The sequence below is a fragment of the Acytostelium subglobosum genome, assembly GCF_000787575.1.
Source record: "Acytostelium subglobosum LB1 DNA, scaffold: scaffold44, whole genome shotgun sequence".
Taxonomy (NCBI): domain Eukaryota; phylum Evosea; class Eumycetozoa; order Acytosteliales; family Acytosteliaceae; genus Acytostelium; species Acytostelium subglobosum.
Window position 1 is genome coordinate 40,759 of NW_012236489.1, and position 27,958 is coordinate 68,716.

The window sequence follows — 27,958 nt, forward strand, 5'->3', positions numbered from 1 at the left end:
TATTATTTAATTAAATTTGAAATCTCACTCTTGATGTAGAGCTGAGCAACAAGTGTGAGAATCATCTTCTGATTCACCTCAACAATGTCTTCCCAAACAAGGAAGATACAGCAATCCAGTTTACGTGCAATGTTGATGATGTACTGAGCATTGAGTTTGCGATCATTGGCATTGTCACCCTTGGTGACCACTGAATAGTTGATGCAGCCTGGTGACATTGACTCGAGTAGGTCAACCAAAAACAGTCCAGTGCCAATGTTACTGTCCTTGAACGACGTGATGCCACTGCACTTGCCAATGGTGGTGACCTTTTGGTTGGCCCATCTAATGATGTCTGACTCTGTGACGTCGCGGTTCGATCCACTCGCCCGTAGACTCTGAAGAATGGACAATAGATGATATTTACATGCCTGCCAGATCAATGCAAGTGTGAGCTTACGATTTCCAGCGTTAATATCGCTACCCCCAATGCCAATCAGTGAGAACTTGAGCTTCTTGGCAATGTCAATGCCCATATCGCAATTCTCATTCATCTTGTAGCTGTTGGTTGGGTTTTGGTTGACAATCTTCCAGTTCACTACACCTGTCTTGATCTTGTCAAACATCTGTGGATGACATCATTGTAGGAGTATGTGAGTGAGTTAGTGAGCGGAGAACAGACTGAATGTTTGTCCATAACTTACCTGTAGAATGATCAAACCATCTTGCAAGTCTTGTTGAAGATTGTTTACATATCTAGTTAGGTTAAGGGAGTTGATCCACATGCAAAAGGCTCTTTCCTCCCTGGTTCCCTCGACGTCGGCAAGGTCAGAGAGTTCCTTAACAAAGGATAGAGTGACCTGTTTGTCCTTTGCCTCCAGTCTGATGCCAATATCCTTGATTGCCAGGAAGAAGCTAGCCACGAATAGATGTGCTAGCTTGAGGTTCCTCTAAAGAGTTTGGATGTGTCAGAGTGAGAATGTGATTGTTGTTGGCAATTCTAAGTGGTAGGACTTACGTTCTTCATTGAATCAACAGATAGCCATGGGAATATGTTCATCTTGGTCGATGTCTCTTGGATGAACCATTTGTATACATTGTCCGCTTGGTCTGGACACACATCGGTTGAGTGCTCAGGAAGGAGCTTCTTGAGTAACTTGATACAATTGCTTGGATCCTAATGAATGATGATGTAAGTGATAAATGGATTCCATGACAGAATGTATATGTTGTCTCACTACTTACAAGTATCAACTCCTCGAATGTAGAGGTCTTGGTCTTGTCTTTGTTGTTGTGGTTGTTGTTGCTAATCTCCAATTGATAATGGATCCATCGTTGAAGAAGTTGTGAAGCACTCTGAGCGACAAAATGTTTGATGTCCTCGTCGGATGACTTGAGAAGACAGAGATTGGGATAGTTGGCCACAGTGATTGTGGACTCTAGATGAACTCGTACCAATTGATTGATCATCATGATGGTCACCTTTGGATCTTGTCTAATGGTCTGTGGTGATATGTTCTGGATGATGCATCCAATGGCTCTGGCAGAGTTGGCCACCAGATTGAAGTTCTGGTCCACTTCGATGCTTCTCTTGGGCTTCATGTTGATGACACGCTCGTCGATCGTACCTTCACGAGCAAAGTTGACCAGTTTGCACATGAGCACACCGTCGTAGAAAGAGTGAAGGATGTGCTTACTGGGATCGATTGGGAAGACATGCTTGATCTCCTCACATGGCTTCAGTCGTTGATTGATGAACTGGATCAATGGTAGCTCCTCCTCAAAGTGGTAGTCCTTTGTCAAACTGTCGCTGGGCACCTCCACCATGCTCTGTGTGTTGTCCTCCTCTTCCTTTTGCTTTCTAACAAACTCCATCATTTCAGTGAGTTGCTGTGATAGCTCCTTGACTGATAGACGGTGTTCCTTGTTTCTCTGGTCCAACTGTCGTCTCATCTCTCCAATGTTCTGCTTGAGTGTGTTGTTCTCTGTCACCAATGCAGCATTGCCATCTCTCTCTGTCTGTACGCTTGCCATCAGTACATCCAACTCTGCCTTCATCTCAATGCTCTGTTTGACTGATTGATCAAGCTTCTCTTGAAGTAATGCAACTGATTTGTGCTGTTGGTCGTTGTGCTCCACAACCATAGACTCTGCAGCACGGATCAAACTGACGTTGGTGTCTTGGAGTACCCTATGGTCATTCTCAAGTTGTTTGATGCGTTGTAGTAGCGCATCAACCTTGGCAGGTAGCTGATCGAGGTTGTCCTCAGTCGATTTGAACCTGGTAAGCAGATGGCAAAGGTTTGTCTCCACGGCATTGTTGAATGTGTCCATACGATCTTGCAACTGACCACTACAATCTCTCAGTGTCACTACATCCTGCTTCAACATCTGGATAGTCGAGAGATGCATCACTATCGAATGGTTCTGCTCCTCATTTGATTTGGTAAGTAGCGTGCACTTGTCCTCCAATTGACCAATCTGAGATGCCTGACCCTCCATTGTTTGTTGTGTGTTTCTGAGTTGGTCGAGAATGTTGTCCATGGCCACCTTCTCACTGCACTGTCGTTGGATGATGGATTGATCCTGGTCGTCCAGCTGTTTGGTTAATTGCTGGACAAGAGTTTCCTTCTCAACTGCGTCCTTCCTGGTCTGCTCAAGCTCGGTGTATAGACGTTGTAGCTCAGTGTCCTTTTGCAGTAACTCTGAATCCAAACGGGTTCTCCAGATGTCTGTGTTGTCTCTAAGCTTGGCATCAAGCTGATCCAATTGGTTGCGAGTGCTCTCTGCAGCAGACTCGAGTAGACATTTGTTCTCTCGTTGCTGCTGCTCCAAGAGTTGTGTCACCTTCTCATACTGATGTCGGAGTGATTCCAACTCGAGTGAATCGGATAGATGTTGTTGATTGAGCTGTGTGATCTGTTGGTCGTGCTCCTTGCGCAACTCCTCCAAACTCTTGTCATGGTTGTCAGAGTGGAAGGCAGACTTTAGTTCATCGGCAAAGGATAGGACATGAGGCTGGGGTGTCTTGAGCTGGCCAATGTCCTCCTCGAGCTTCAGGTTCAAGCTCTTTGCCTCACCCAAGTCGTACTCCAGATTGGCGATTACTCTCTTGAGTGTCTCCACTTGACTGTCCAGCTCATCAATCAGATTGCTCTCACTCTCCAACTTCTTCTTGTCATAGTTGGTGTACTTGTATATCGATACGATGCATATCAACTAGATCAGTGTTGTAGTGATGGATGTATTAGTTGGTGCATTCATTGTTAAGGCTGCTGACAACAAAAATACATACCATGTATAGAGCAGACTTTGGATCTGATACCTCTGTGGTTGATTCAAAGGATTCATTGAGGAAGGATGAATGGTTGTTGATGGGTTCAATCTGCTGTTGTTGTTGTTGTTGTTGTTCATTGTCCAGATACTTGAATAGGGCAGCAATCAATGAACAATCACCTTGAGTAGATATCTCAGACTCCACTCTACGCAAGAGTATCTTGGCATCAGAGAGAATACGGAGGTTGGCCACCTGGGGAATGGTAGCCAGTAACTCTTCATTCTTGATCAGCTCCTGGAAGGCAGATTTGATGATGGCCTCTGGCTCACTGGCCAATGTCATGCTTGTGTTGCCCATCTCCTTCAAACGTTGCTTGAGATCTTTGTTCTTGTCGCGCAGTACCTTGACCTTGAGCTTCATGGCATCATAGCTTTCTTGGTCCACCTTATCCTCCAGGGCGTTCTGCAGGTCAGCAACAGAGTTGCTCAGCGATTCGTTTTGATGCGCCAATCGATCCCTATTCTTCTTGAGCTTGTCCTCAGATGACTGTAAGTGCTCCACGTTCATCTTGAGTAACTGGATCTCGTGGAGTTGTTGATTGATGGTCTTGGCCTTCAAAGGAGAGTACTCTGTGCGTAGCCATAGCTGTTGCTGATCCAACTGATCTTGCAGGGAGGCTTCCCTGGAGCTCAGCAACTGGTTCTCCTTCATTGCAGAATCCACCTTGGATGTCAGGAGCATGATGTCAGTGCGCAGACGGTCATTGTCATTCAGGACCACCTTCAGTCGCGTTATCTGATCGGCCTGGTCGTGATTGCGATACTTGAGTGTCTTGATCTCATCCTCCAGCTCATTGTTTCTCTCAAGTAGTGTCTTTCCAATCTCTGCAGCCACTCTGGTATCCTCTTCCTTCTCCTGCAGCAGCTTCTCTGCCTGCTCCAACTTGGTCTTTGGGTCAAGCTTGAACATCATTGTGTAGGACTTGTTCTTGGGTGTCTGTGGCGTTGCTGGAAGGTTGACGTTGGAGCCACGTGGCTTGGACTTGTTGATGCTTGAGATACTCTTTGTGCGACGCATGTTTGAACGATCCAAATTGAACTCACCGTCACCTGACGCAGATGACGATGATGGTGATGGAATACTGTCAGTGTCGGCACTGAAGCGAACGCCTGCCTTTGTAGCATGCTCTGACAATCTGAATGTTCCACCATTGAAATGCTCCATCAAGTTGTCATTGGAAATGAATGGCGATGTTGGAGGTGATGAAAGTGGAGATCTTGATGTATGTACAACAGTGTTTGGTACTGCGGAATTGTTGTGATTGAATGGTGTGATTGGAGTGGAATGTTGTTGACTGATTGATCTGACTGGAGTTGTCATCTGTGAGTTGTTGTTGTTATTGGCCTTGTTCAACTCTGGTGATGCAGCTGTGAATGTCTCATTCCTTCGGTTGTTCTTGTTGTTTTTGCCTTTGGGTGTCTGTTTCTTGGCAATATTATTGTTGTTATTGTTGGCGCCATCCTTCTTGTATGATGAGTAGATGAACAATGGTTCAAAGTCCTTCTGAGTGGTCTTGCGAAGCATTCGTAGATAAGAGGTCTCTTTGACATGGTGTTCATGTTCCATGTTCTTCTTGTCGTCACGAGAGAGAGGAGATGAGGGGGGTGACCTAGACTCGCCAGCCAATTCAGTCTTTAGCTCGGACAATCTTGCCCTTCGTTGTTGGTGGTAGGTAAACAACGTATGATAATGATCATAGAACCATGTCTTCATCCTCTCGGATGGTGTTGTGTTTACTGATTCATTGGTTGTAGTACTACTACTAGATTGGTCATGGTCCTCAGTACTGGAGTCATCATCAAATAGTGTGACACCAGTGAAAAGGTTCATATCTAATTCAGGTCTTATAATTGTTGTCATTGTTATGTAGTTATATATATATATTATAAATATTGGTGATACAATAAATTAATTAAGGCCAATAACGGCTTGAACACTGTTTTGGAGTTCTCGTTCTTTGGAACAGGTGAAAAGGGCGCGCGACAGTACTTTATTTTGAAATTGGTCATTACCTCCTTGTGTTGGTGGGGGCATTGTTTCGTCCAGCAGTGTCCCTCCTGTCTGATGCCCTGTAGCTAGAGTCTTTGAGGAAGTCCAATGAGAGTTGGTTCATGTAGGTCAGATCAATGTCGAATGTCTGCGGTGATTGTTCACCACTCTTGTTAATGATTTGGTCGATTGCCTTGGACAGTCCAGATGGTATGGGATCACTATTGATCTGATCCGTTTGGAATAGAGTGAGCAGATGTTTGACATGATGCGGTTGCATCGATGGTATCACTTGTTCCAAAACGTCGGCATCGGATATCAACTTCTTGTCCATCACGAGCAGATTGGTCACTTCGATCATCTGTTGCATCTGAACGATTGACTCTGTCAGGTTGACCTGTGCCACCCAGTCCTGTACCTTGGAGATCTCTATCTTCATCTGGAAGCCATTGGCAGTGCTGCAGAGACCATGAATCGAGTTGAGGCTGTTCAAAAGGAGCGCGTTGGTGAAGAAGAACACCTGTGAAAAGAATTGTCCAACAAGATTCGAATGCACATAGTTCTGACGAAGGATGTCGTGCATCTCCTCTAGAATGTCCAAAAGTGAGTTGCTATTGAATATGCTGTGATGTTGATGATGATTTTGTTGTCTTGTTGTTGCCGCTGTTGGTGAAGCTGTGTTGTTGTTGTTGTTGATTGATGGCGAAGTTGGAATATCTGATGCAGACTTCCTCTTTAGTAGTCTGCCACTGTTGAATGCATGTATTTCGTGTTGAAGTATACTCCTGATCAACACGGGTGAGATCTTTGCGTAGGTGTTCTGAATCAGTCGACTGTAGAACTTAAATATGGTGGTCTTGAGCTGGTACTCAAAACTGCTGATTGGTGAGAGACCAGCCTTGTCAGCGGCCTCACTGCCAGCATAGCCTTGTGACGATTCGATCTTGGCCAGCAGCAGACAACTGGTGGACAACCAGTAGGCGAGCATATTGTTGTCGTTGATACACTTCTTCAGTGTGGTCTCAAACGCAGTGGATATTGATGAGAAGATCCTGCTGCCACTTTTGGCATCCTTCAGAATGCCTTGTGCCACCAATCCATCAAACAGGTTGATGCCAGAGACCGACAGAGTACCCTTGAACTGTGGTTCTGCCAAGAAGATGGTCCTCTCGATCAGAGTCTTCTCATCGAGCTCCTGCTTGTAGGCCAGTGACTGTCGTCTCAGCTCATCGACTGAGCCAGACTTTGTAACGACACCAATATCATTTGCACTGTTGCCACCATTGAATGAATCGCTTCTTTTCTTTGTGGTGATGCCAACATTTAGCTTCTCTTGTAGCTCTGCGTTCTCCTTCTCAAGTCGTGCGATCATCTTCTCCATCTCCTCGTTCTCTTGCTGCAGTGCTGTGTATTTGCCTCGAAGGTCAGTGCCAGTGAGTGAGCCAATCTCTGAGTTTGACAGCTGGTTCTGTTTAACCTGCTTCTTGAGTTTGGCAATCTCCTTCTCCTGATTGGCGATTACGGTCATCTTTTCCAGCTTCTCTTGTTTCAGCATATCAACCTCTGTTACACCATTACTATCGCTCAGTGCTTTGGTTTGGTATAAGTATATATACATTGTTGCTATTGGACATTTCATTACATACCTCTGGATGATTGCATCATTTGTTGATTGATTAGGTCATCCTTCTCGACCTGATAGGACTCGATCAACCTCTCCTTATCAGCTATATCATCGTGCAGTATCTTGTTCTGTTTCTTGAGATTCTCAATCTCAGTCTCCATATCCTTCATCCTTTGTAGTCGATCATCTGCTTCATTCTCTGCCAGCTCCTTCTCTTTTGTTATCTGATCGATCTGCTGTCTCAACTCCTTCTTTGATTCTCCTAGATCATCATTGATGTCGTCGTCTCCAAAAGAGTCCACTGACTAGATCGTTGAATATCAACACCATTGTTAGTTGTTGAAACATAGACCATGTGACATATTTGTCAATCATACCATATCGGTGATCTGTGATGTATCGACGGTTGTATCTGATGCAGAGTCTGTCTTGTCCAAGAAGTAGTCCTCTCCAGAGATAGTCTTTACCAACCTTGGATCCTTGGATACGGTATCTTTGTTTAGAACTTTAACCAAGGGCTTGTCATTATATTTGAGTGGTATAGTATTAAAAGTACACTAGAGATAGATATCAAATGAATGTTAGTCATTTGATCTGTTGTTGTTGTTGTTGTTGTTGTTGTTGTTGTTGTTGTTGTTGTTGTTGTTGTTGTTGTTGTTGATGTTGATGTATCACAACATACAGTTATCTGTGGCTCAGGCTTGATGCCTTTGGTGAATGATAGATTAACGATCTGAGTGGTCTTGTAGTTCATATAGGAGGTCAAGTCGAGTTCTATCTTTCCCAACACCTTTCCACTTGAGGACTTCTTCTTCTCCTATACAATATAATGGTCAGCTTAAATCACCTGAACGACTTTAAGTCTTCACTTTTGACTACATACCTCTTTCAATGACATTGACAGCTTCTTCTCGTCGGGCTTCTGTGTCTTGGCATCAATGAAGAACTTTGACTCAAAGGATATCTTCTCTTCAAAGGTGGCCTCACCATTCCTAACGATGGTATGGGTGGTCTCTCCCTGCACCTTTGACGTGCCACGCCTCCAAGATATGAACACTGAGCTACCATTGAGTTCTTTAAGATTGGCCACCTTCTTAACCATAATCTCCACCTTGACCTTAAACTTGTCCTTCCCTTTGTGTGACCTTGCCATGATTTAGTTGTAGTAGGCGTCTACAATAAATATATATATATATATAATAATAATAATTATCTGTTGTTGATAACAATTAGTGTGCTCTTCCTCCCACCTTTACGTACTACTCACTCCCAGGATCGAGATCTCAAAAGGGTGTGTTCTGTGATTTTGTTTGATTTTTGGGTCAACCCAGGGGGTTTTTTATTCGTTTGGTGTGGAGGCATAAAACTGCTTGGACTTGACCAATGTTCGTCCAGATACAGTGCACTTGGCACTTCGGATAATTGTCTTCCACTTCTCATTGTTGACTAGAGTCAATGAACGTCCAACAATCAAAAGATGATGTTTGGCTCTGGTGATGGCCACATTGAGCCTCTGATTGTTGTCCACAAATCCATATGCTTGTGTCGTCCTGGAACAACTGAGTATGATAATGTCTCTTTCAGCACCTTGAAATGCATCAACAGTACTAATCTTGATCTCTTCTGATTGCTTGCCGTCAATGTCTTCTTCCTCAGACGCCTGTTGATTAGGATCATCATCAAAGTTGTCCCATTCAAATTCGACAAATGGATCATTTGTTGACATATTTGAAACATTCTTCTTTGTTTTCTCTCGCATCTCCTTATACTTGAGTTGTATCTTTAGTGCTTGTGCTTTGTCTAAAGGATAGAAGATGATATTAATAATCAATCTAGATAGATATTTAAGATACACATACATAAACATATGACACCAATCTGACTCTCTTTGATTCCATTATTCATCAATATCTCAATGATTGACATGACCAAACTGACCTCGTCTTCATTGAAATAACTTCCAAAGTTATCCAGTGCCTCTGATCCACTGTCTGATTCGACGAATAGAATTGGTGGAAGATTGTTGACCAATGCTTGTCTGTGTACCTCCATTATACCATCGTTCAACATTCCACTGTAGAACAAATGGTTGGACAGGTTGCTAATGACCGGATGGCACTAGAGAATAGGGGGTATAAGTTAGTGTTTCCTATTGATTGATTCCTATGTTAGATGCTACACATACTCTATACTGTGTTCGTAATAGTATTGGTTTGACATTCATGGCAGACAATCTTACAAAGAGTGTCTTCTCTAGACCTCCACCACTCTTGATAAGTTGCTCTGATGGTTTGGAGTGGATTGTTGGCTCCAGTTGCATGGGATCACCTACGGCCACGAGCCTATGGCACTTGCTACGACAGATTGGAAGCAATGAGAGTGGTTCTTGCATTTGACTACACTCGTCCAGGAATAGTATAGGGAACTCCTGTCCATCCAAACTGGAGAATAGAGATGAGTTGCAGGTAGCACCTACCACTCGACTCTTTCCAAGGTCCTTCCTCTTGATTGTACTGCCAGACTTGATGGATTCAATGGTTTCCTGTAGAATGGTCCGTTCATCCTCGGATAACGTCTCAGTCTTTAGCATGCTCTTGAGATCGTTGATGATTTCTGTGTCCAGGTCAGTACGACCGCCCAAGGTACCACCACTCTTGAGAATGTAGAGGAGAATGGGCTTGGCGATCTTCTTTACACTTCCAATCCTATTGAAGTTGTCAAATCCATACTGTAGCAATCCTAGAAGTATCCTGTCAACTGCTACGTTGGTCAATGATGACACAAGTACTCTGATGAGATGATTGTCGCCAAGTTCACACAGTCTGTCAATGAATAGTATAATGACTACGAGTAGAGTACTCTTGCCCGATCCAAAGACTCCATGAACCAGCAGCACTGGCTGTGAATAGTTCTCCTTCTCAGAGTCAATGAAATTGAACCATTTGAAACATTCCATTAGGACTCTATAGTGAATGATTAGGAGGTATAAGTATAGTTGTATCAGATAATAATTGTCAATATTATTACTAACCTTGATTGATGCTCATTGAGACTATACTTATCTATAAACTCATTTGCAAGCGCTAGACCCTCCTCTATGGTAATGTGCATGTAGAACTTATCATAGGTGTCATTGTTGGATACAGTCTCCTTTGTTGGGTCTAGGAGTGTACTGGAAATTGGAAGTGTCTCCAATATAGATGACTGAAGGTTGTCTGTTGTTGGTTCGGTGTCAGAATATATAAATATATCAACGGTGCTCACCACCATTTCACTTACCTATCATTGATAGTTCCGTTGATGCATTCATTGCCTGGATAGCAAATACCTTGTTCACGCGACTCAGCTTCTCAGGGATATCACCAATTGGTTTGACCTCGATCATTCCCAGTTGGGATGGACCATGGAAAATACTCCTCACAATGAATGGGTTGATTGAGAAGTTGCTGTTTGTTGACAGTATCCATAAATCATCCTTTGAATATTGTTGATACTTCTTCTTTTGGAACTTGAGAAAGTAGGATATCTTTGGTTGAGTTGGTTGTTGTTGGGAGTTGCTATTTACAGTGAAGGTGTCGGTGGACACAGTTGGTATTCTCTCTTCTTTGACGTAGAGGTCGGCAGACATATAGAGTGATATTCCACGGTTGTTGAATATCTGTTCTACTTCCTCACACCTGTCACCAGTGGGCAGGTTTACAATGTGATTGTCACTGATGTGATGGTTTGTAGAATACAATAGTTAGTAATCATTTCCTACTGGTAGGAACTGAGTTGACTTACACAATGGGTGGCATAGTTAGCTGGGAAGTGCCCAGGAATTGAAAGAAATTGCAGCTTCTGTTCCTAGGTGCAGCACACTTAAAGTACTCCTTTCCTTTGTTTGCTCCCATCCTTGTCACCAATCTGATTGTAGGTCCATGCTCACACTTTGGATTGCCTATGATTGATTATAGTAAGATTAGTGAACATAACATTGCAATTGAAGAGCATGACTACTTACTGGAAGAGGTATTTAAGTTGATACAGCTCTTATAAAAGTTGTGTGCCAGTTCAACCAATCTGATGTTGAGCTCCTCTTGGATGGCCATGACAAAACACTGTTGGTACGAGTCTATTGACTCAAAACTGTTGACTATCGTTCTGTTTCGATCGATTGTGCCACGAAGGTAGAGGTTCTCGCAAGTCTTTGCATCTGGGAATACAATCGAGTCTGGACTCCAGTCAGGCTCATTGTTGTTGCCTTTCTTGTTGAGTGAGCCTGGAGAGTTGAACAACTTGCTCCTCAATGACTTTGGTGGTGGCGTTTCTACAGTACCTTGTCCAGGATGCAATGGTGCAAATGGCTTTCGCTTCAGACCTCCGGATGTTGATACTAGTTGTGTTGAGGTCTGTGACTTGGTTGTAAGGAGTAAAGGTCGAGTGAGGAGTGTTGGCTTTGGTAGTGGAAGAGCTGTTGAAGAGGGTGCCACTGAAGATTGGACGTAGTCGTCGGGGTTGTCCACAGTTTGATCGCTGTAGTCAAACTCAAAGTCATCTACAAGTGACTGCTTTGGTGAATCTGGTGCTACTGTTGCTGTTGGTTGTAAAACAACCTCCAATGATTGAGCAGGAGCAGCCAACCTGTTCAATGAAGATAGAATACCCAATAGACTTGACTTTGGTTGAGATGGACGTGAATCAGCAGGTGGTTCTGTTACTCTGACATGTTGAACTGGATAGGTGAGTTTTGGTTCCAGGGAAACATTGCTTTCATCATTGAAAATGTTGTTGTTGGTGTTGTTGTTGGTGTTGTTGATGTTGATGTCTCGAGTTTTACGTAACTCTGTTCCTTGTCTGTGTCCTTGTGGCTGTCTATATACAAATGTATCATCATCCTCTTCATTGCTTTTGTTGATGTTGTTGTTGTTGTTGTTGACTTCAAGAGATGATTGGTGAATGGGAGGTGTGGCCTCCTTGAGGAGAGCATTTCCACTACCAGTAGGAACTGTGAATCCCTTCCTCTTGCCCGTTGTGGGTCTGGTAGCAATTGTTTGTGAGGTCTGCTTTGATGTTCTCAGAGTACTGGCACTACTACAACTACTACTACTCTTTTGTTCACTTGAAATGATCCTAATGATATATCCATCTGTTTCCAACTCCACATCGTCATCCAGTATCATGGAGCTATTTCTAAACTTTGAATCGAGCGTCTTCTTGGTGTCTGCCTCTATGAGTGTAATCTTGGTACTGGAGCACACTATGGATCCCTCAAACCATTGCTTCTGTTTCTTGTGCTTTTGATTTGTATATTGAACGTTATAGCGTTTGTCTGGTTGTTGGCTGTTCATAACTAGTTATGTGTAGTTGATAATAATAATAATGGATGCTCTGTCAGTGACCTTAGGAGACGAACTTGGGGTTGGGATCTGAATTTGAAATTCGTAGAAACGACTCATTAGACGAAGATTAACTTACAGTAAGACAGATAGATATATAGAATGGTGTTGACAAAGGAAGAGGTTGCCAAGCATAATTCAAGAAATGATTGTTGGATCATCGTTCATGGAAAGGTATGATTGTTGTTGTTGTTGATGTTGTTGGGCAGGGTTGACACTCGAAACCAACACCCCCACAACATGATTGCTTTCCAATGACACTAACAAGTGTTCTATCTATCTCTCAATCTATCTATCTTTCTATCTAAAACGAACAAACGAACGAACGAACAACAGGTGTACGACGTCTCTCACTTTCATTCACTGCACCCTGGTGAGGGTATAAACGATCAATACATTGCAGACCAAGCAGGAAAGGACTGCTCTGAACTGTTTGAGAAGTTCCACTCCACAGACGAACCATTCGAGATGCTTGAGAAATCAGAGGACAAACGACAAGAGGGCGTTGTATATATAGGAGAGTTGGATGAATAAACGATCAATCGATCTCGTATGCAGCATATTTGTCGACCATTTATAACATCAAGGCACTACTAAATACAACCAGTACAGGAGGACACGAAACCATCCTTTGTCTTTGTACTGACGGCACAGTTACACCTTCGCCTGAGATCTAGTGCGGCGATATCCATATTGTTGTGAATGATAAGTATTTGTGTTTGATCTATCACTCTCTTGGTAATGTCTGCTTTGGCTCTGTCTGTGAAGTAGTCGAATATGTTTGGTATCGGTACATTGTCCCAGTGACATGACTTGATAATCTAATCAAGACAGGTAGGAGTAAGGTAAGTAAGATTAGTCATCTATCTACCTGTCTGTCTGTCTGTATGGCTGTTTGTATACATACAGATTTTAACCTTAGACCATTGAAGAATCCTATCTTTTCCTCCAACGATGGTAGCAATGGCTGAAGATCCCTGTAGAATTTGCCAATGTTGAACAACTTGTTGATTGGACGTGAATGGATCGTGTCTGTATTGATAAGTAGAGTCGCAAAGCCACAGAATGGTGAAGGTCTAATGCTAAACATTCCATAGCCCATCAAGTTCAACATTGGTTCCAGTGCTGATCCAACATTGACTGGGAAGAAGTCTGAGTATGGTACCAACAAGTAAATAGGTTAGTAAAGGAGGTCCTACCAATCTCGTTGCCTGGAATTTACACATACCATCACTAGAAATACTCTTATCTGTCGCTCTTTCAATCTCTTGAATGAGCTCGTATGGATCATTACAATTGATTTGCAAGTCTGTAGACTCTGCATCCTCCAGTGTCAAGGATGAAGCGGTTGTGGATGATGTTGAGCTTGACACTTGGTTGCCTTGGATGACCATCTTTTTCTGGAGTGACGAAACAATCTCCTTGGGTGGTCGCTCCAATGATAGAATGATGATTCGGATCACCTCGTTCTTGGATCGTAGCAACTCGAGGATGCTGTGCAAGTTTGCAAACTTGCGTTCCAGTGCCACGGTGATCACGGCTTGAATGCCATTGTATTGTCCAAGGATGGCGAGAAGTCTATGCATGTCCTTGATAAATAGTTCCTCGTCACCTTGCTTCAAGAAGTACTTCAATGCTGGATAGACCTTGCCCAGGAGGAAGCAGCTGTTGGCTAGATTGCCAATCATGTTGAGTCTCTCCACTGTGACCTCAACCAGTATCGGATAGCCCTTGAGCAATGATGCAATATATATTACTTTGTTGTTGATCGTTTGAACATCATTGGATCCCTTTGCCATAACCTTTAAAGAGAACTGTTTGTTGTAGGGTTGTTAGTGGGCAACATTCATCTAGCTATCACGTGATCTAGAAAGAGTTGAATGACGGACCTACCTTTCTATTCTTTGGATATAATGATTGGAACTGTTTGATATTGCTGCATATGGTCTCATCGTTTAGAAATATAGAGTTCTGATATATATTGAGCTCTATTATTAATGATGTGTTGGCATTGTTGGTGTTGTTGTTGTTGCTATTGTTTGGTTGTTGAGTAGTTGGTTGTTGTTGTTGTTGTTGAATCTGTAGTTGAGAGTATCTTTGACAAATGTCCTCAATGTCTTGATTGAGTTTCTTGTCAATGCTGTCTGTAGTGTAGCTTAGGATCTATGTTATTGATTAGATATATGTATGTATGCATAAAGGACAATGATGACGTCTAAACAACAAACATACATACCCTATTAAAGAAACTAAGCGATGAACAGTAAAGAGTGTATTGGGAAGGGTGTCTTGAGCATAATGACTTGAGGTACACCTTGTTGTCAGGCTTTGAAACCACCTGAGCATCAGTCAGGTGTAAACCTCGTCTCTCCACCAATGTACATCGTGGACAAAAGGTTTTGGTGGCGTATAGTAAGCATTCACTCATCACTTTGAAGGTTAGTATTGTTGTGTTACTGTCAGGTTGTCTTTGTTGTTGTTGTTGATGATGCTGTTTCTATTCACTTGTTGTTGTTGTTGAATCGTTTGTTGATCATTACAGATAAAAAAGTGGTCCAACAATGGAACTATCAAACGTCATCTGTCATCATTATCGGACTGAAGTAATGCATGCAGAGGGAGGAAGTGGTGTCGGAGTAATCAAACAGTAACAAATATCTATCTATTCGATTGTTTGGATGCGCATTACTATTCTGTGGACCACCTCTAGGATCTGGACAACAACAACAACAACCAAGCAAATACAATGCCTCTACTTCACTATTACTATTACTACTACTACTTGAACATACATTTTATATTAGAATGAACAGTACGATTACCTTAGCTTGTTTGTTGGCATTGATATGCTTAGCGCCTATAACCTTATCCTATAACATGGAGATAGGAGGTGGCAACAAGTTGACCAAAGAAACAATCGACAAATACTTAATCTCTGATGCCATTGCTTGTGAGGAGTGCTACAGCTTTGTCAACACCAATCTCGAGATATTGATTAGACACATCGAAGGTAATCATCTCCAACACACGCAGGATGATGTGAATGAAGCACTATACTTACAATACCCTATTCTCTAGACGGTGCAAACAAGACATGTTCTGATATCTGCAGCTCATTCAATGGAACTACATTCACTGAATGCTTGGTTGTCTGTGATGCTGTGGGTGCCATCTTTTTTGTTGCCATCTTGGAAGAGTAATGTATTGCCTGAGATTCATACATCAACCACCACCATTGTGGAACGTTCGTTTCTAACCAAACTACACCATTTAAATAGAGCTGATCCCGATCCAATCTATATATGCCAGATGGCAAAGCTATGTGACATCAACGTCAATGGTAACGCAAGCATTACCTCTGTCAGCTCCGACCCTCCAATCGGTGCCCAAAACACAACGTTCTGGATTGATGTAGAGTACGAGGTGTACAACGAGATCGGAACTGGCACCATTGAGTACCAATTGTATGCACCAGGCCAAGGCGTAGTGACCTACCACTATATTTTGTTGGCTGATGTCAAGGAGGGAATGCACTCGTCCAAGTATAACTTCACCACCATACCAAACGAGGACAACAACTTCCTACCAGGACTCTACATGGTGGACGTGTTCCTTTGTGATGGCCTGTGCGACTCGACCAGACCAAACTCCAAGATCTACGATTTGAAGAGGACATCGTTTGTCATTAGCGGTGACATCGTATCAGGAACTGCATCGTCCTCTGGCCTCTCCCTTTGGCAATAAAGTGATTACCAAGTGATCATGCTCCCTAGGATGGACCAAAGCTATCTAATCCAAGTGAATAAACCATTGTGGACCTCCACTGGTGATGATGGTAGTAATACAAGGAAATATTTCTCCTCTAGTGTGTTTATAATTGCCAGTTGTCGACCAACTATGGCATGATATCGATATCATTATGTTCCTCTGGTTGCTCGATGACTTGGTCAATAAGTTCATCATCCTCCTGAATGTTGTCGCGGTCTATTTCATCGTCTTTGTCAGTGTCGTCATCGTTAATCAGCAGTTTATGAGTCTCGTCTAGATCCAACTTCTTATTGATGGCTCTTCGGACAATAATGGTGATGAATGTGATGGCAACGACCATAAAGAATGCAGAGAGACAATACATGATGATTTCTGTCTTTCCAATGTGTCTCTTTCCGATTTGAGATATATCACCAATCATGCTGCCCATATAAACAAAGCTGGGTGTCGATCATTTGGTCAATATAGGTTATGTGATAGTGTAGTTTTGAACCATCATCGACTTACAATGCAACACCTGGAAGGAATCCAATGGCCGAACAGACAAAGTAATGTATAAACTTGACATTGGTCACAGGCAGTGAATAGTTGAGCAGAGTTTCTGGTATAATAGGAGTGAGCCGCAGTAACAAAACAATCTTCCATCCTTCTTGTCCAATAGCTTGATCCACTGCTTGCAGCTTCCTGTTCTTTTCGATCTGTGATGTGTATGGCACTGTGTTGTTAGATATTATGATCATCTATTGGGTAACAATCATCATCATTCTATTGTTATGGACACTAACCATCTTAACGATTGTAGCTCTAAATACATATCGCCCTAGTAGGAATGAGAGCGATGCACTTATAACAAGCGCTGACCATACAAACAACATTCCAAACCAAAGCTTGAAGATTATTCCTCCCACTAGTAGATAGATAGATAGATAGAGATGAGTGATGTTTGTTTGTTTGGTTGGTTGGTTAGTGTATATACTTGGACGACCCTTTGATGATCAAAGGCGGTGTTGAACACATACATATAGTTGGGATAGTGACGGGGACAAAGAACAAGGTCAGTCCAATCATCACACCCATATACACCAMCTCCACCAACTCCAATGCCTAATTTCTTGACATAGTTCTGCAGAGCCTCCAGATGGTTCTGCACCTTGAACACAAACACTGCTAAACATATTCCAATGATCACCAGCACCACCAATGCAAACTTGATCCAAGTCTGGTAGGTGCTTGTCTTGACCTGATGAATTATCCATTTCCTGATTGACTGTAGTCGAGAGATTGGCGGAGGCGACTGATCGTCTCGTAGTTGTACAACATTGTCTTTGATATTTTCTGAGTATATTACATGTTGGTTGTTGATATTATCTGTCTGTTGCAGTGGTGTGGAGGGTATCGATGGGGAGATTGATTGTGATGTGCTGTCGTTGCTATATAGACCTGTTCCGATGAGGGAGGAGGACGAGGAAAGAGATGTAACTAGAAGTGGCGATGGCGGAGAGGAGTGCAATAGAGGTGAGTTTGTGAGACTGCTCTTGCTCCTCTTTAGGTTAATGCCATCACCATTCATCGTTGATGGTATATATTTATAAAGATATATATAAAAGTAAGTAAGAGAGGTTAATGAATAAATGAGGGACACTCCGTTTCAAACACACAGACAGCGATAGTCATTGGTCTTGCCACAGTTCCCAAGTCTGAAAGAATAGGTGAAAAAACCCCTCCTCCCTGGTGGTGTTTATTTGGTGCTCTGCAGGTGCAAAGAAATTAGCCTGAGTGCCTCCTTCATCTTCTGAAGAAGGGCAACCGGAGTATGGAACAAGTTTTCCTCCAATACCTAATGATTCAACCAGTTAATCAATTAATATGTTAATATATATATGACCATTCCTCCAACTAACTAATTGGATCAAACAAACAAACTTACCAATTGGTCTTGAATTCTTTTGTACAGGTCTTGAATTATAGATATTGGTTTGTGTTTCAGCAGTGCGGAGATGTCAGCGTCGATAATGGCCTGTCTGTAGAGTACATTGAGATTCTTGATGGCTTCATTTCTTTTGTCCTCCAACCATTGTTTAAAGTTGACACTGAGTAGGAATTCTCGATACAAACTTAGCTCCTTACTCTTGATGTCGGTGATATATGTTTCCTCGCTCTCTTCCAGTTTATCAAGAAACTCTTTGTTATCGAAATACTTGAGTCTAGGTGGTCTCTGGAAAATTGATATTGCTCTAGATGTTGTTTTGGACGACAATTAGAATAATGTTGATGATGATCATGCATTAGAAAGATAACACATACTTGGTTGTGGGCAGCAGTGTCGAGAAATATCTGTCCAATGGCATGAGGAAGTTGTGTGTCTGTTGCTGGAAGTAATCACAAAGACCCTGATTAACTATGGCAAGGTCGTCGTGGTCGGTGATTTTCTTGATTGATGATTTGTCTGGTATGATGTGTGACTTGTATGATGTATTGATTCTCTCCTTATTCTGGTCGGGTGATAGACGTTTACCAATAAAACTATCCTTTGGCATAAAAGACAGTGCCATTGACTTCTTCCCTGGAGAGGAAGGAGAAGATTCATGTCTACAACCAATGTGTATAAGGAGAGTAATTGTAAGTAATATGTAGACTTAAAAATATGATGACGATGATGACATACTTTTGATATTGATAACCAATATTTAAAATGGTTGGCCAATGCTCCAGTGCCTTTAGGAAGAATGGATTGGTTACACCCAGTATTGAAGATGGAGGTGGTTGGTCAAGTGGATGTGCCACGGTGTACTTATGAAAGTTGCTGTCATTGATGGTTAGATAGGGTAGATAGTCTCCAGAATACTTTAGTGGTGCAATCAAACTAATCAATGCCAAAACTGTGTCTGACGAATGTGCTGGGCTGGGTGATATCACCAGGATTGGATGACCAAGTAGTACCATCTCCCAGAGCATCCAGAGTTTGTTTGCCAAGCTCTTGAAGCATCGATACAGTTCGTTTGTTTGAATGCTGCTGACCGATACGACCTGTGACTTTTCTTTGAGCGCTGTGAGATTCTGCTTGAGGACAGGGTCGGTTGTGTAGGGTGTGCCAGAGGAGGAAGGGGCATGAAACGTGAATATTGAACCGAGTATTGGTAACTCGTATGTCTGCCCGAAAACCAGCTGTGGCCATGCCGATATATTCTGATGGGCCACCTCCAAGAGCGTGCTGCCAAACTGAAAGAACAGTGGACCAATGACCTCGATCACTTTCTTGTACAGACCAACAAAGTGTTCATCACTGAGTAATACCACTGACTTTTGGAGGTAGCCTCGTGGTATTGATGGGTCCTTCTCTTGACGAAAGAATACATAGCCATATTGATACGATGTGTTGTTTGTTGTTGAGGACACTAGCTGTTGTTTGCAATCAATCTTGAACGAATAGATAATATCTCCTTGTTGATGTGAGCTCGTATCGGGGAATGAAAGAAAGCATCTATAGATGGGGCGATATGTTGTAAGTATAATGTCATTGTTAACAAGTGGTTTGACGTACAGGTTTGTGACCTCTTCCTCCAACAATCCAATCTTTGGGAAGCTGTATTCCAAAGCTATTATGAGGAGTGAGTGGCAATAGTAATAAATCAGCAACAACGATCGTAATCACGATCAAACACTGACTACTTACTCTGGCCAAGCTCTAGGTCAAAGTTGACAACGCAGAATGAGTTCATCCATGGCCTTCTATTACTTGAGACTGTTGTGGAGTTGGCAGATGAATTGAATGATAATGGATCATCACCATTGCTCACCACATTCTTCATGATAGAAGTAGAAAGAGAAGAAGGTGCTCCTCGTCCAGTTGTTGACATGTATTTATCTGTAGGTGTTTGTTTGTGTTTGATGGGTGAAAAGTTCCAAAGCCGAAATGGGTCATAGATACCCACCAATTCAAATAATAAAAAAACAAATAAAAATAATATCCATTTCACACTCTGACAATCAAACCTAACTCTCCAAAAGACACATAAAGATAAATTCTAATTATAACAAATACAACTACTACTACTACTTCTACAACAATTACTATCAATGGACACCGTTTACCAAAACATCATTAGACAAGCAGAGAACATCAACAACAAGGATGTCACCGTTGAAGAGAACGGTGTATCTTACAATGTCTACATCAACAACGCTGTGCCCAAGGTTATCAGCAGAGAGTTGAAGGTCAAGCTTGTCAATCACCTCACTTCAAATGGATATGTCATTGATGTACGATCAGCTGGCAACAAGACCTTCCTTTCCAGACCAAAGATGGATGTCACAACCAATAGCCATCTTCTAGGTTCAAAGAAGGCTACATTCTAAGAGTGCAGTGTGTAGCTAGCTCAGCCCCTCCAGCCTTCAAGAGAGAGAGAGAGTCTGATGGACCACCCACCAACACTCCTAACAAATCACAAAGAGATTGATTGTTGTAACAATAAACTATTTATTACAGGACTGAACAGACTCAACATGTTCATACTAGGTTCTCTTCCAACATGGCAACCACTGTTTTGTGAGCTTGATTCTTGATGTAGTTGAGTGTGGCCAGTTGAGACGCAGCAGAGGAAACAGCTGTCGGACCAGCTGTTGCAGTGCCACCGGATAGAGTTGGGGAACTTGGTCCAGAGGTTGGTGGGGAGGTGAATGATTTAGGTGGTGTAGTTGCATTTGGTTGTTGTTGTTGTTGTTGTTGTTGTTGTTGTTGTTGTTGTTGTTGTTGTTGTTGTTGTGGTGTTCTATTGTTATTACTGTTGTTACTATTATTGTTGATATTACTACCCTTGTCAAGATAGTTAATCAATGATGTCAATGGCATAAACAAAGACTGGGAGAAATCAGGTCCCATGGCATCTGCTTCGCAACGTGGTTCCTCAATCTGTGCCACCAACTTCTGAATCAAATGGTCCAAGACAAATGCACTTCCATCACTGTCTACACAGTGCTCCTGCATGTAGCCAACCATCTTGTTTGTGTCTTTGAGATGCAACAGGACTTGGTTGATGAAGTTCCTATCTTGACCATCCAGTCGTTTGTGTTGGAGAAAGTCGAGCAGTTCTTTGATAAAGGTGGCAGTAACAACGAATAGACCTCGCTGCAGATACTGCATAAACACTGTCCTTGGTAGACAATGGAAGCCAAGAATGGTAAAGTGAGAGAAAAAGTCCTTTGGGAAGGGACAGTTGAGCTCCTCGATCGCCACGTACAGTCTCTCCATGCCGCGGAAGAGTTGAGGCTTCTTTGGATGGTCGCGTATCGATATGATCTCATCGTCCAGGTTGATGATGTTCTTCCTGATCGTATTGTAGAGGAAGTTGACAGTGTTGATCTGTACATGTCGATAGCTGTTGGCCCATTCAATCAACTTCTCTCTGGTCTCTTTCTGGGAAACAGAAAGGAAATAGTCGGCCAAGGTCGATGAATAGTTGTGAATGTCTGCCAGTGAGTATTCTTCGTAGTTCTCAAGTGAGATGTTCAGAGCTATCTTTGATCCAGAGTTTGGTGTCTTTGGTGGACTGACCAGTGTTTGTTCAGAGTTTGATTTGCGGATCGATGAGGAATCATCTGATTTGACTGTATGATGTGTGAAGTGATTGATGTTGTTAGAATATAATATCCTAATGGGATGCAAGTAGTGTATAACACCTACAGTCAAAGAAGTTCTTGAGGAATCCTGGAAAAGTGTTAAAGGTATTCTCTCGTTGTATGGTATCTTGCTTGGTCGCTTGGAATGATTTGAGTCGTCTTTTGTTCGTGTCATCCTTGCGAATTGAGGTAATGGTTGCTGGCAGAGGACTGGTGATTGGTGTGATGTCAATGTCCTTGAGGATGGTCTTTAGAGTGGTGGTATCCAAGCCTTCGAGACATGTCATTGGGAGCATTTGAAGATAGGTGTTGTCAAGGTTATTCTGTCGCAATGCCTTGTAGCTCGATCCCAGAATATACTCCTTGAGTAGATCCGATGTGATCAGGTTGGGATCGTTTGCCAGTCGCACAAGTATCTTTAGTACCACCTCGTCATCATTTTGAATGTGAATGTTGGCTAGATGCAGTGCTCTGATGTCCGTGCCTGGGTCAAGAGAATTCTTGATCGTGTCTCTCTCGAATAGACTCGTAATGGCCTCTCTTACAAAGTTATATTTGTACAAAATACCATGTTGGTAGTCGAATAGATATTGGTCTAAAGATTATTATCATCCAGTTGTTGTTGTTGTTGTTGTTAGTAAACTCAATATATATACTATTGTGTGACTTTTGATTGATGCTGATACTTTACCTGGCTTTGACTTTAGGTAGTATGGGATCACAGAGGTACTGATCTTGGTTGGCATTGGTCTGGTTCTCGTTGATACAATGTCAGAGGAATCGTGTGATGAATCACCTTTGAGAGGCGCTGAAAGGTCTTTGTAGATGGTGACACCAAAGCAGGGCTCATGATCGGAGGAACAATCGATAAACTGTAAAAAGTGTCCAGGAATGTAGACCATCAATAGGTTGAGGATGCAGTCAAACAAGACTCGTGTCACTTGTATCGATTGTGCTCCACCATCAATGCTCGTCAAAGGGATTGAGTACCTTATACGCTGACGAAGATGTAATATATATACACTGATCCTAATTGATGTTGGTGTTGACTCTTCTTGATGGCATAGACACAGTCCATTCTTAATAATGTTTAAGGTTAGCGCAATGTTAACAACTGCTGTTGCTGTAGGTTTGGTATACATACACCATTCAAGTTAACCATATGGATGTTTTGGTGAACTGGATCGGGCCTCTGTGAGAGTAGCAAGGGGAAAGGAAGATTGGGCGATACCTCCTTGTCCGACGAAGTTGGCATAAGGTTCAGGGGGATGAGGAACTCATGTAGTGGGACAGGCTTGCCATTCTGGAAGACCCATGAGCGGAAGAGATTGTCAGAGGGACCATTGGCCGAGCGGAGTTTCTGGTGTGCCAGACAATAGAGAGTTTGAGTGATATCATCGAATTGATACCAGAAGAACTGTTTGAAGATTGGAGTCTTCTTTAGGACCACTGTCTTTTTGGTGGGTGTCAGATAGATTCCATTGGCGTCGCGAAGTATTGGCACCTTGACAGTGTAGAGTTCATTGCTTTGGATGAGCAGTAGATGCATCGTGTTCTTATCGACGCACAAAAAGTGGTAGGACAATGGGAATGGTGACATCATCTCCAATGCATGAAAGTCTGTCTTTCTATTGATCTCATGTATATATGATGAATACACTATAGTTGTTGTAGTAGTGGTAGTGGTTAGATGATGAAACACTATTGTAGTAGTTGTATGGATAACATACCTTCATTCTTGGTGTTCCTATCGATCACTTTGTCAGGCAACTTGACAGTGAATATCAACAGTGATTTGCTCGTGTCATTGCTGATGCATGCATTGATGATGGTTCCTGTGAACTTTAGGATGCACTCTGGTCGTCTCTGAACTGCATAGATATCCACCTTGTCAATAGAGGTTTTTGTAATACCCTAGGGTAATGGATTCAACGAATGACGTTGTTAGTTAGTTAGATGACCGTGTCCTCTCGTTTATGTGATTCGGCAACAACTTACATCATATATTGCCACACGTGATATTAAAAAAGTTCCAGTGTTGTCTCTGCCAATGATCTTTAGATCGATGATCTGTGCCACATTCTTTTGGAACTGTTGATAGTATTCAAAGATATTGGCAGAGTCCAATGAATGTCCGCCAGTGGCCTGCGATGTATTGTATAGCTGCGAACTGCCACGACTGTTGCTTTCATTGTCGCTGTCCATCGTTGTAAAGTCATCGATCCTGACATCTTCGTCGTCCTCATCACTGTCGGTATTAGGATTGGATGGTGCTGTGTACAATGATCCTGTACTGCCATTCATTCCACCGGAAGTGTTTATTAGTTGTTGATGACGTTGGTGTAGTAAATATGAAGGTGGAGTGTTAATCTGCGGTTGTTGTTGTTGTTGTAGCTGCTGCAACTGTTGTGATGCATAGATATTGTTGAATGAAGAACCAAGCTTGAATGGTATTGGTCTGTCATTATTGTTGCCAATACGATTGTTGTTGGCTGACGATCCGTAATGATTGGGCATGTCGTCATTCTTTGTGTTGTTGTTGTTGTTGACAAAGGAATCTAGTGGCGGTGAGGAAACCTGCTTTGCCTCTGGTGGCAATTGATCGCTTGGTATCTTAGGGATGACATCATGCTCTAAACTAAATAACTTGGTAAACTTGAACATGTTGTTTCGTTTCTCTGTATGGTATAATAGTAATAATGATCATTAGTTTGGATACTGTTGAGTTTTGATTCGAATCAGAGCAGAAGTGTTTTGGGGCTGGAGCAAGTTTTTTCAGTAGTAAAAAGCCGAAGATTATTCTATTACTTTCACAATACAAGGGTTGATCAAACAAATGGAAACAAAGAGATTTTATTGTCACTTCCAAAGCAAAAGTAGTTATTGTCCAATTGTTGTTTGTTGTACTGTAAAGTTGTAATTGAAAGAACTGGCTGTTTGAATGGTCCCAATGTCCTAAGTAGTGAGCCATTGTGCAAGTTCCATATCCTCACGTAACGGTCTTCACCACCAGATATGAGGAGATTCTGATCATCAGTGACGGTAAACTTTAACATTGTGTGACTATTACAATGTTGGTCATAGTGTACACATATTCTTCCAACTCTCCTGTCCCACTTGACAAGCTGTTGTTGTTGTTGTAGTTGTTGTCAGTAACATGTTTCCACCAGCATCCTCACCAGATCCACAATACTACTTACTTGTCCATTCATTGAAGATACAATCAGATAGTTATCGTCTCTCAGCGATTGGATCGAACAAATACTCGACTTGACTGAAAGACCTTCTCCACCACTGTGGCGTGTCATCCAAAGCTTTGGCCAAACCGATGGCTGATGGGATGAATCAGGCCAAATTGATGCTATGTCCACACCAGAGAAAGGATTGTCATTGCTGCTGGATTGATTGAATGATTGAACGATATTGGAGGATTTAAATCGTAGGTCATAGGTTCTGATCTGACCATCGCGAGATCCGTTGAATAACAATGATCCGTTGCTACCAAATGACTGAGCAAACACATCACTTTTGGAGTTGTGCTGTTTATGGATGGCGTCATGAAACAGGTCATACAGATAGACTGATCCAGATCCACCAATTGAGAGATGAGCACCGAATGGGTGCCATTCACTGCTCCAGACACTCTCATTCTTCAATCTGAGAGTCTTTGCAACAGATAGGTCATTTAGAATTGTAACTCCACCATGTTCGTTACCTTGTCCTAGATATGAAACTCTGTGGTGTAAATAGGAGTGATTTTAGTAAGTAATAATATAGTAGTATTTAATGTGTGTTTTGTTTTTGTACTAACATACAACAGTAGACCAGGACTTGCCCTTGATGCTTTGATAGAGGTGATCTCTCCATGAGTCGGGACTGTTGTTGTTGTAAAGTTTGAAGTGGTCGTTGAAGAGAGACAACCCTTCTTGTCCATATCTATTCGTTGAGCGCTCAAGTCTCCATTTGTCTTGGAGTAGAGTACACTTGTAGATTTGGCATCTCCAGTTTGAGCACGTGATGATAGTAGTAGTGGTTCGATATTTGTGCACTGTCCCAAACTTCTAGAGGTATCCACTTGGTACAATGTTTCTGTTTGACAGTGCCAATCACGCATACAGAGGTAGGACGACGCTGGACGAGACCATTGGTACTCATTATGAAAGAGATGATTGTTGATTGACAGACTAGTCCTGTCAATGTAGCGATTGGAACATAGTAGTTGAGTGTTATCTACTTCAACTGACTGCTCTTGAGTATCCACCTGTTTGGCAGGTCGATCTTTTGTTATCTTAAAATATCTGTTTTGTTCATTGTCATAATAATACCCTTTTATTGATAATGAAGGTTGTTGCTGTTGTTGTTGTGGAGTTTGAGGTTGTTGTTGAGTTTGGTTATGTTGATAAAATTTTCTCTTCATTATTACTTCAAAACATACAAATAATTGTCTTGGACTACCCCAGATCTATCGATCCAAGAATAGCTTTCGTTTTTTTTTCAAAACGGACAAAATAAAAATGTTTATAAAAATAAAAACAATTACAAGTTGACACCCCACACTAACTATCCACCTTCAAACATCCTTTCCCCTTTGTCCTCATGAGGACTTTTAGAACATTACAAAGTATAATGTGTAGTATTAGTTGTTAGTTATATATATTTATACGACACACACACACACACACAAAGACTTTTCCAACTTTATATGTAGAATGGTCAGTGAACATAATGTAACACTGTTGGACCTCATCAACCATGGCATCCTACAGGCCAACGCTCACGTCCGCTACAACTATAGGGGAATACAACATGCGGGTGTTGTCAACGCCATCGGTGAGATTCATACAACAGAGGGCACTGTCTACATCAACCCCACACATTGGACACGTACCGTCAGTGGAAACAATTGCAGTGGATGGGGCACAGTCAGACTGTCCGATGGGAACATACCACTGCTTAAACTCAAGAGAGACTATCTGCTCAAGGTCAACGGAGGTCTAAAGCCAATCAAGACAAAGTTGAAGGCTTCATTGGGTGACTCGGCTGACACTACTACATCAGCTGACAACAGTGACGATTCATCCCACGAGTCATCGGATTCTTCCTCCTCTACCAATAATAACAACAACAACAACAACAACACAAAAAAACCAGTCAAGATTAAGAGGAAGAAACATCAGCAACAGAATGGCGATAGTATTGTCATCATCCAAACCTTTCCTTCACAACTTAACAACAACCCTGCAACTATTATCAACTCAAACACTATACCACCCACTGCTGCAGATGCAGCAGCAGCAGCAGCCATTGTTCCAAATGATTCATCAACCACAACAACAGCGCCAACACAACAACAACCACAACAGCAACAACAACAACAACAACAGACAACATTTATCGGACAACAACAATCCAATCTTATTCCTCTTCCTCTTTCAATTGGCTTCAACACGTCACCATTTGATGGTGAGGATGTTTCATCATCCTCTCAAGTCCAGAGTATTCAGCCACCTATCCCATCACTCCCATTCCAAACATCAAGCGCCTCAAGTGTCGATCCACTTCCATCGTCCACATCACCCTCTGGACAGAGTGGCGGTAGTGTTGGAAACACCACCACCAACAGCAATAGCAACCAACCAACCAACTTTTCAACCAAACACAAGGGCAGATTCGGCGGTTTATATCACAACTCACCAATCCCTTTCCGTCCACACCTCCAGGCTCATCTTATTGAGACAGGAGTACCATCACACTTCTCACCAAATGTTGAGCATCATAATATGGACTTCAATCCACACTTCCCTATTGACTCATCCAACGTCACTCAAATTCCATTGACACCAGTATTACTCACACCTTCGCTTCAAATCCCCTTTGTTTATCCAAGTCCACTGTACAACCTACCAAATATTACACCTCAAAGTTTGGATGGTATAATTGATGATAAATATGAACAACAACCGACACATAATTCAAATCCAGAGAACAACAACAAAGATGACAAGACAATGAAAAGGAAGGCGATTCAATCAAATACAGTGGCGTGTGTAGAACAAAGAGAGTTGAAGAAGATAAAGATGGAACCACTTGAATCAAAACAACAACAGACACCAGCGATATCAACACCGGATCAAGTGTCGAGTGCAACCATTGGCGGAAGGTCACAACAACTTAAACAAACTTGCAAGGCTGATAAAGAACATGTCAACAACAGCAACTTGGTTATCTCGTAATAAACAACACACCTTTCATCCTTTTTGGTGAACC

At 42.2% G+C, this 27,958-nt stretch overlaps 11 protein-coding genes across 11 annotated transcripts; 4 read left to right on the forward strand and 7 right to left on the reverse strand.

Annotated features, from left to right (window-relative positions):
- Positions 1–2: 2 nt before the first annotated feature.
- Positions 3–5,146, reverse strand: SAMD00019534_124930 (hypothetical protein; the record flags this gene model as incomplete). The annotated part of the gene is made up of 5 exons (XM_012892290.1): positions 3–605; positions 684–929; positions 998–1,156; positions 1,225–3,198; positions 3,275–5,146. The coding sequence occupies 5 exons, from the start codon at positions 5,144–5,146 to the stop codon at positions 3–5; spliced, it is 4,854 nt and encodes a 1,617-aa protein (XP_012747744.1).
- A 178-nt stretch (positions 5,147–5,324) lies between these two features.
- Positions 5,325–8,031, reverse strand: SAMD00019534_124940 (hypothetical protein; the record flags this gene model as incomplete). The annotated part of the gene is made up of 5 exons (XM_012892291.1): positions 5,325–6,895; positions 6,952–7,234; positions 7,307–7,447; positions 7,612–7,746; positions 7,813–8,031. The coding sequence occupies 5 exons, from the start codon at positions 8,029–8,031 to the stop codon at positions 5,325–5,327; spliced, it is 2,349 nt and encodes a 782-aa protein (XP_012747745.1).
- Positions 8,032–8,268: 237 nt separating this feature from the next.
- SAMD00019534_124950 (hypothetical protein) lies at positions 8,269–12,259 on the reverse strand (the record flags this gene model as incomplete). The annotated part of the gene is made up of 7 exons (XM_012892292.1): positions 8,269–8,729; positions 8,789–9,047; positions 9,115–9,892; positions 9,961–10,144; positions 10,209–10,642; positions 10,713–10,869; positions 10,933–12,259. 7 exons carry the CDS (start codon positions 12,257–12,259, stop codon positions 8,269–8,271), a joined length of 3,600 nt encoding a protein of 1,199 aa, XP_012747746.1.
- A 141-nt stretch (positions 12,260–12,400) lies between these two features.
- SAMD00019534_124960 (hypothetical protein) lies at positions 12,401–12,841 on the forward strand (the record flags this gene model as incomplete). The annotated part of the gene is made up of 2 exons (XM_012892293.1): positions 12,401–12,481; positions 12,644–12,841. Coding segments are annotated over 2 exons (279 nt in total), but the record flags the coding sequence as incomplete, so codon positions are not given.
- Positions 12,842–12,900: 59 nt separating this feature from the next.
- Positions 12,901–14,735, reverse strand: SAMD00019534_124970 (hypothetical protein; the record flags this gene model as incomplete). Its single annotated transcript, XM_012892294.1, has 5 exons — positions 12,901–13,128; positions 13,215–13,459; positions 13,536–14,121; positions 14,201–14,470; positions 14,544–14,735. 5 exons carry the CDS (start codon positions 14,733–14,735, stop codon positions 12,901–12,903), a joined length of 1,521 nt encoding a protein of 506 aa, XP_012747748.1.
- A 449-nt stretch (positions 14,736–15,184) lies between these two features.
- Positions 15,185–16,051, forward strand: SAMD00019534_124980 (hypothetical protein; the record flags this gene model as incomplete). Its single annotated transcript, XM_012892295.1, has 3 exons — positions 15,185–15,317; positions 15,386–15,503; positions 15,586–16,051. 3 exons carry the CDS (start codon positions 15,185–15,187, stop codon positions 16,049–16,051), a joined length of 717 nt encoding a protein of 238 aa, XP_012747749.1.
- A 1,765-nt stretch (positions 16,052–17,816) lies between these two features.
- Positions 17,817–19,884, reverse strand: SAMD00019534_124990 (hypothetical protein; the record flags this gene model as incomplete). The annotated part of the gene is made up of 6 exons (XM_012892296.1): positions 17,817–17,912; positions 18,003–18,309; positions 18,380–18,664; positions 18,741–19,556; positions 19,617–19,671; positions 19,749–19,884. Coding segments are annotated over 6 exons (1,695 nt in total), but the record flags the coding sequence as incomplete, so codon positions are not given.
- Positions 19,885–20,152: 268 nt separating this feature from the next.
- Positions 20,153–20,431, forward strand: SAMD00019534_125000 (hypothetical protein; the record flags this gene model as incomplete). The annotated part of the gene is made up of 1 exon (XM_012892297.1): positions 20,153–20,431. One exon carries the CDS (start codon positions 20,153–20,155, stop codon positions 20,429–20,431), a length of 279 nt encoding a protein of 92 aa, XP_012747751.1.
- Positions 20,432–20,582: 151 nt separating this feature from the next.
- Positions 20,583–24,355, reverse strand: SAMD00019534_125010 (hypothetical protein; the record flags this gene model as incomplete). Its single annotated transcript, XM_012892298.1, has 6 exons — positions 20,583–21,679; positions 21,756–22,286; positions 22,383–22,770; positions 22,836–23,350; positions 23,422–23,605; positions 23,690–24,355. The coding sequence occupies 6 exons, from the start codon at positions 24,353–24,355 to the stop codon at positions 20,583–20,585; spliced, it is 3,381 nt and encodes a 1,126-aa protein (XP_012747752.1).
- A 194-nt stretch (positions 24,356–24,549) lies between these two features.
- On the reverse strand, positions 24,550–26,108 carry SAMD00019534_125020 (hypothetical protein; the record flags this gene model as incomplete). The annotated part of the gene is made up of 3 exons (XM_012892299.1): positions 24,550–24,816; positions 24,892–25,426; positions 25,507–26,108. Coding segments are annotated over 3 exons (1,404 nt in total), but the record flags the coding sequence as incomplete, so codon positions are not given.
- Positions 26,109–26,400: 292 nt separating this feature from the next.
- On the forward strand, positions 26,401–27,924 carry SAMD00019534_125030 (hypothetical protein; the record flags this gene model as incomplete). Its single annotated transcript, XM_012892300.1, has 2 exons — positions 26,401–27,613; positions 27,674–27,924. The coding sequence occupies 2 exons, from the start codon at positions 26,401–26,403 to the stop codon at positions 27,922–27,924; spliced, it is 1,464 nt and encodes a 487-aa protein (XP_012747754.1).
- Positions 27,925–27,958: the final 34 nt, after the last annotated feature.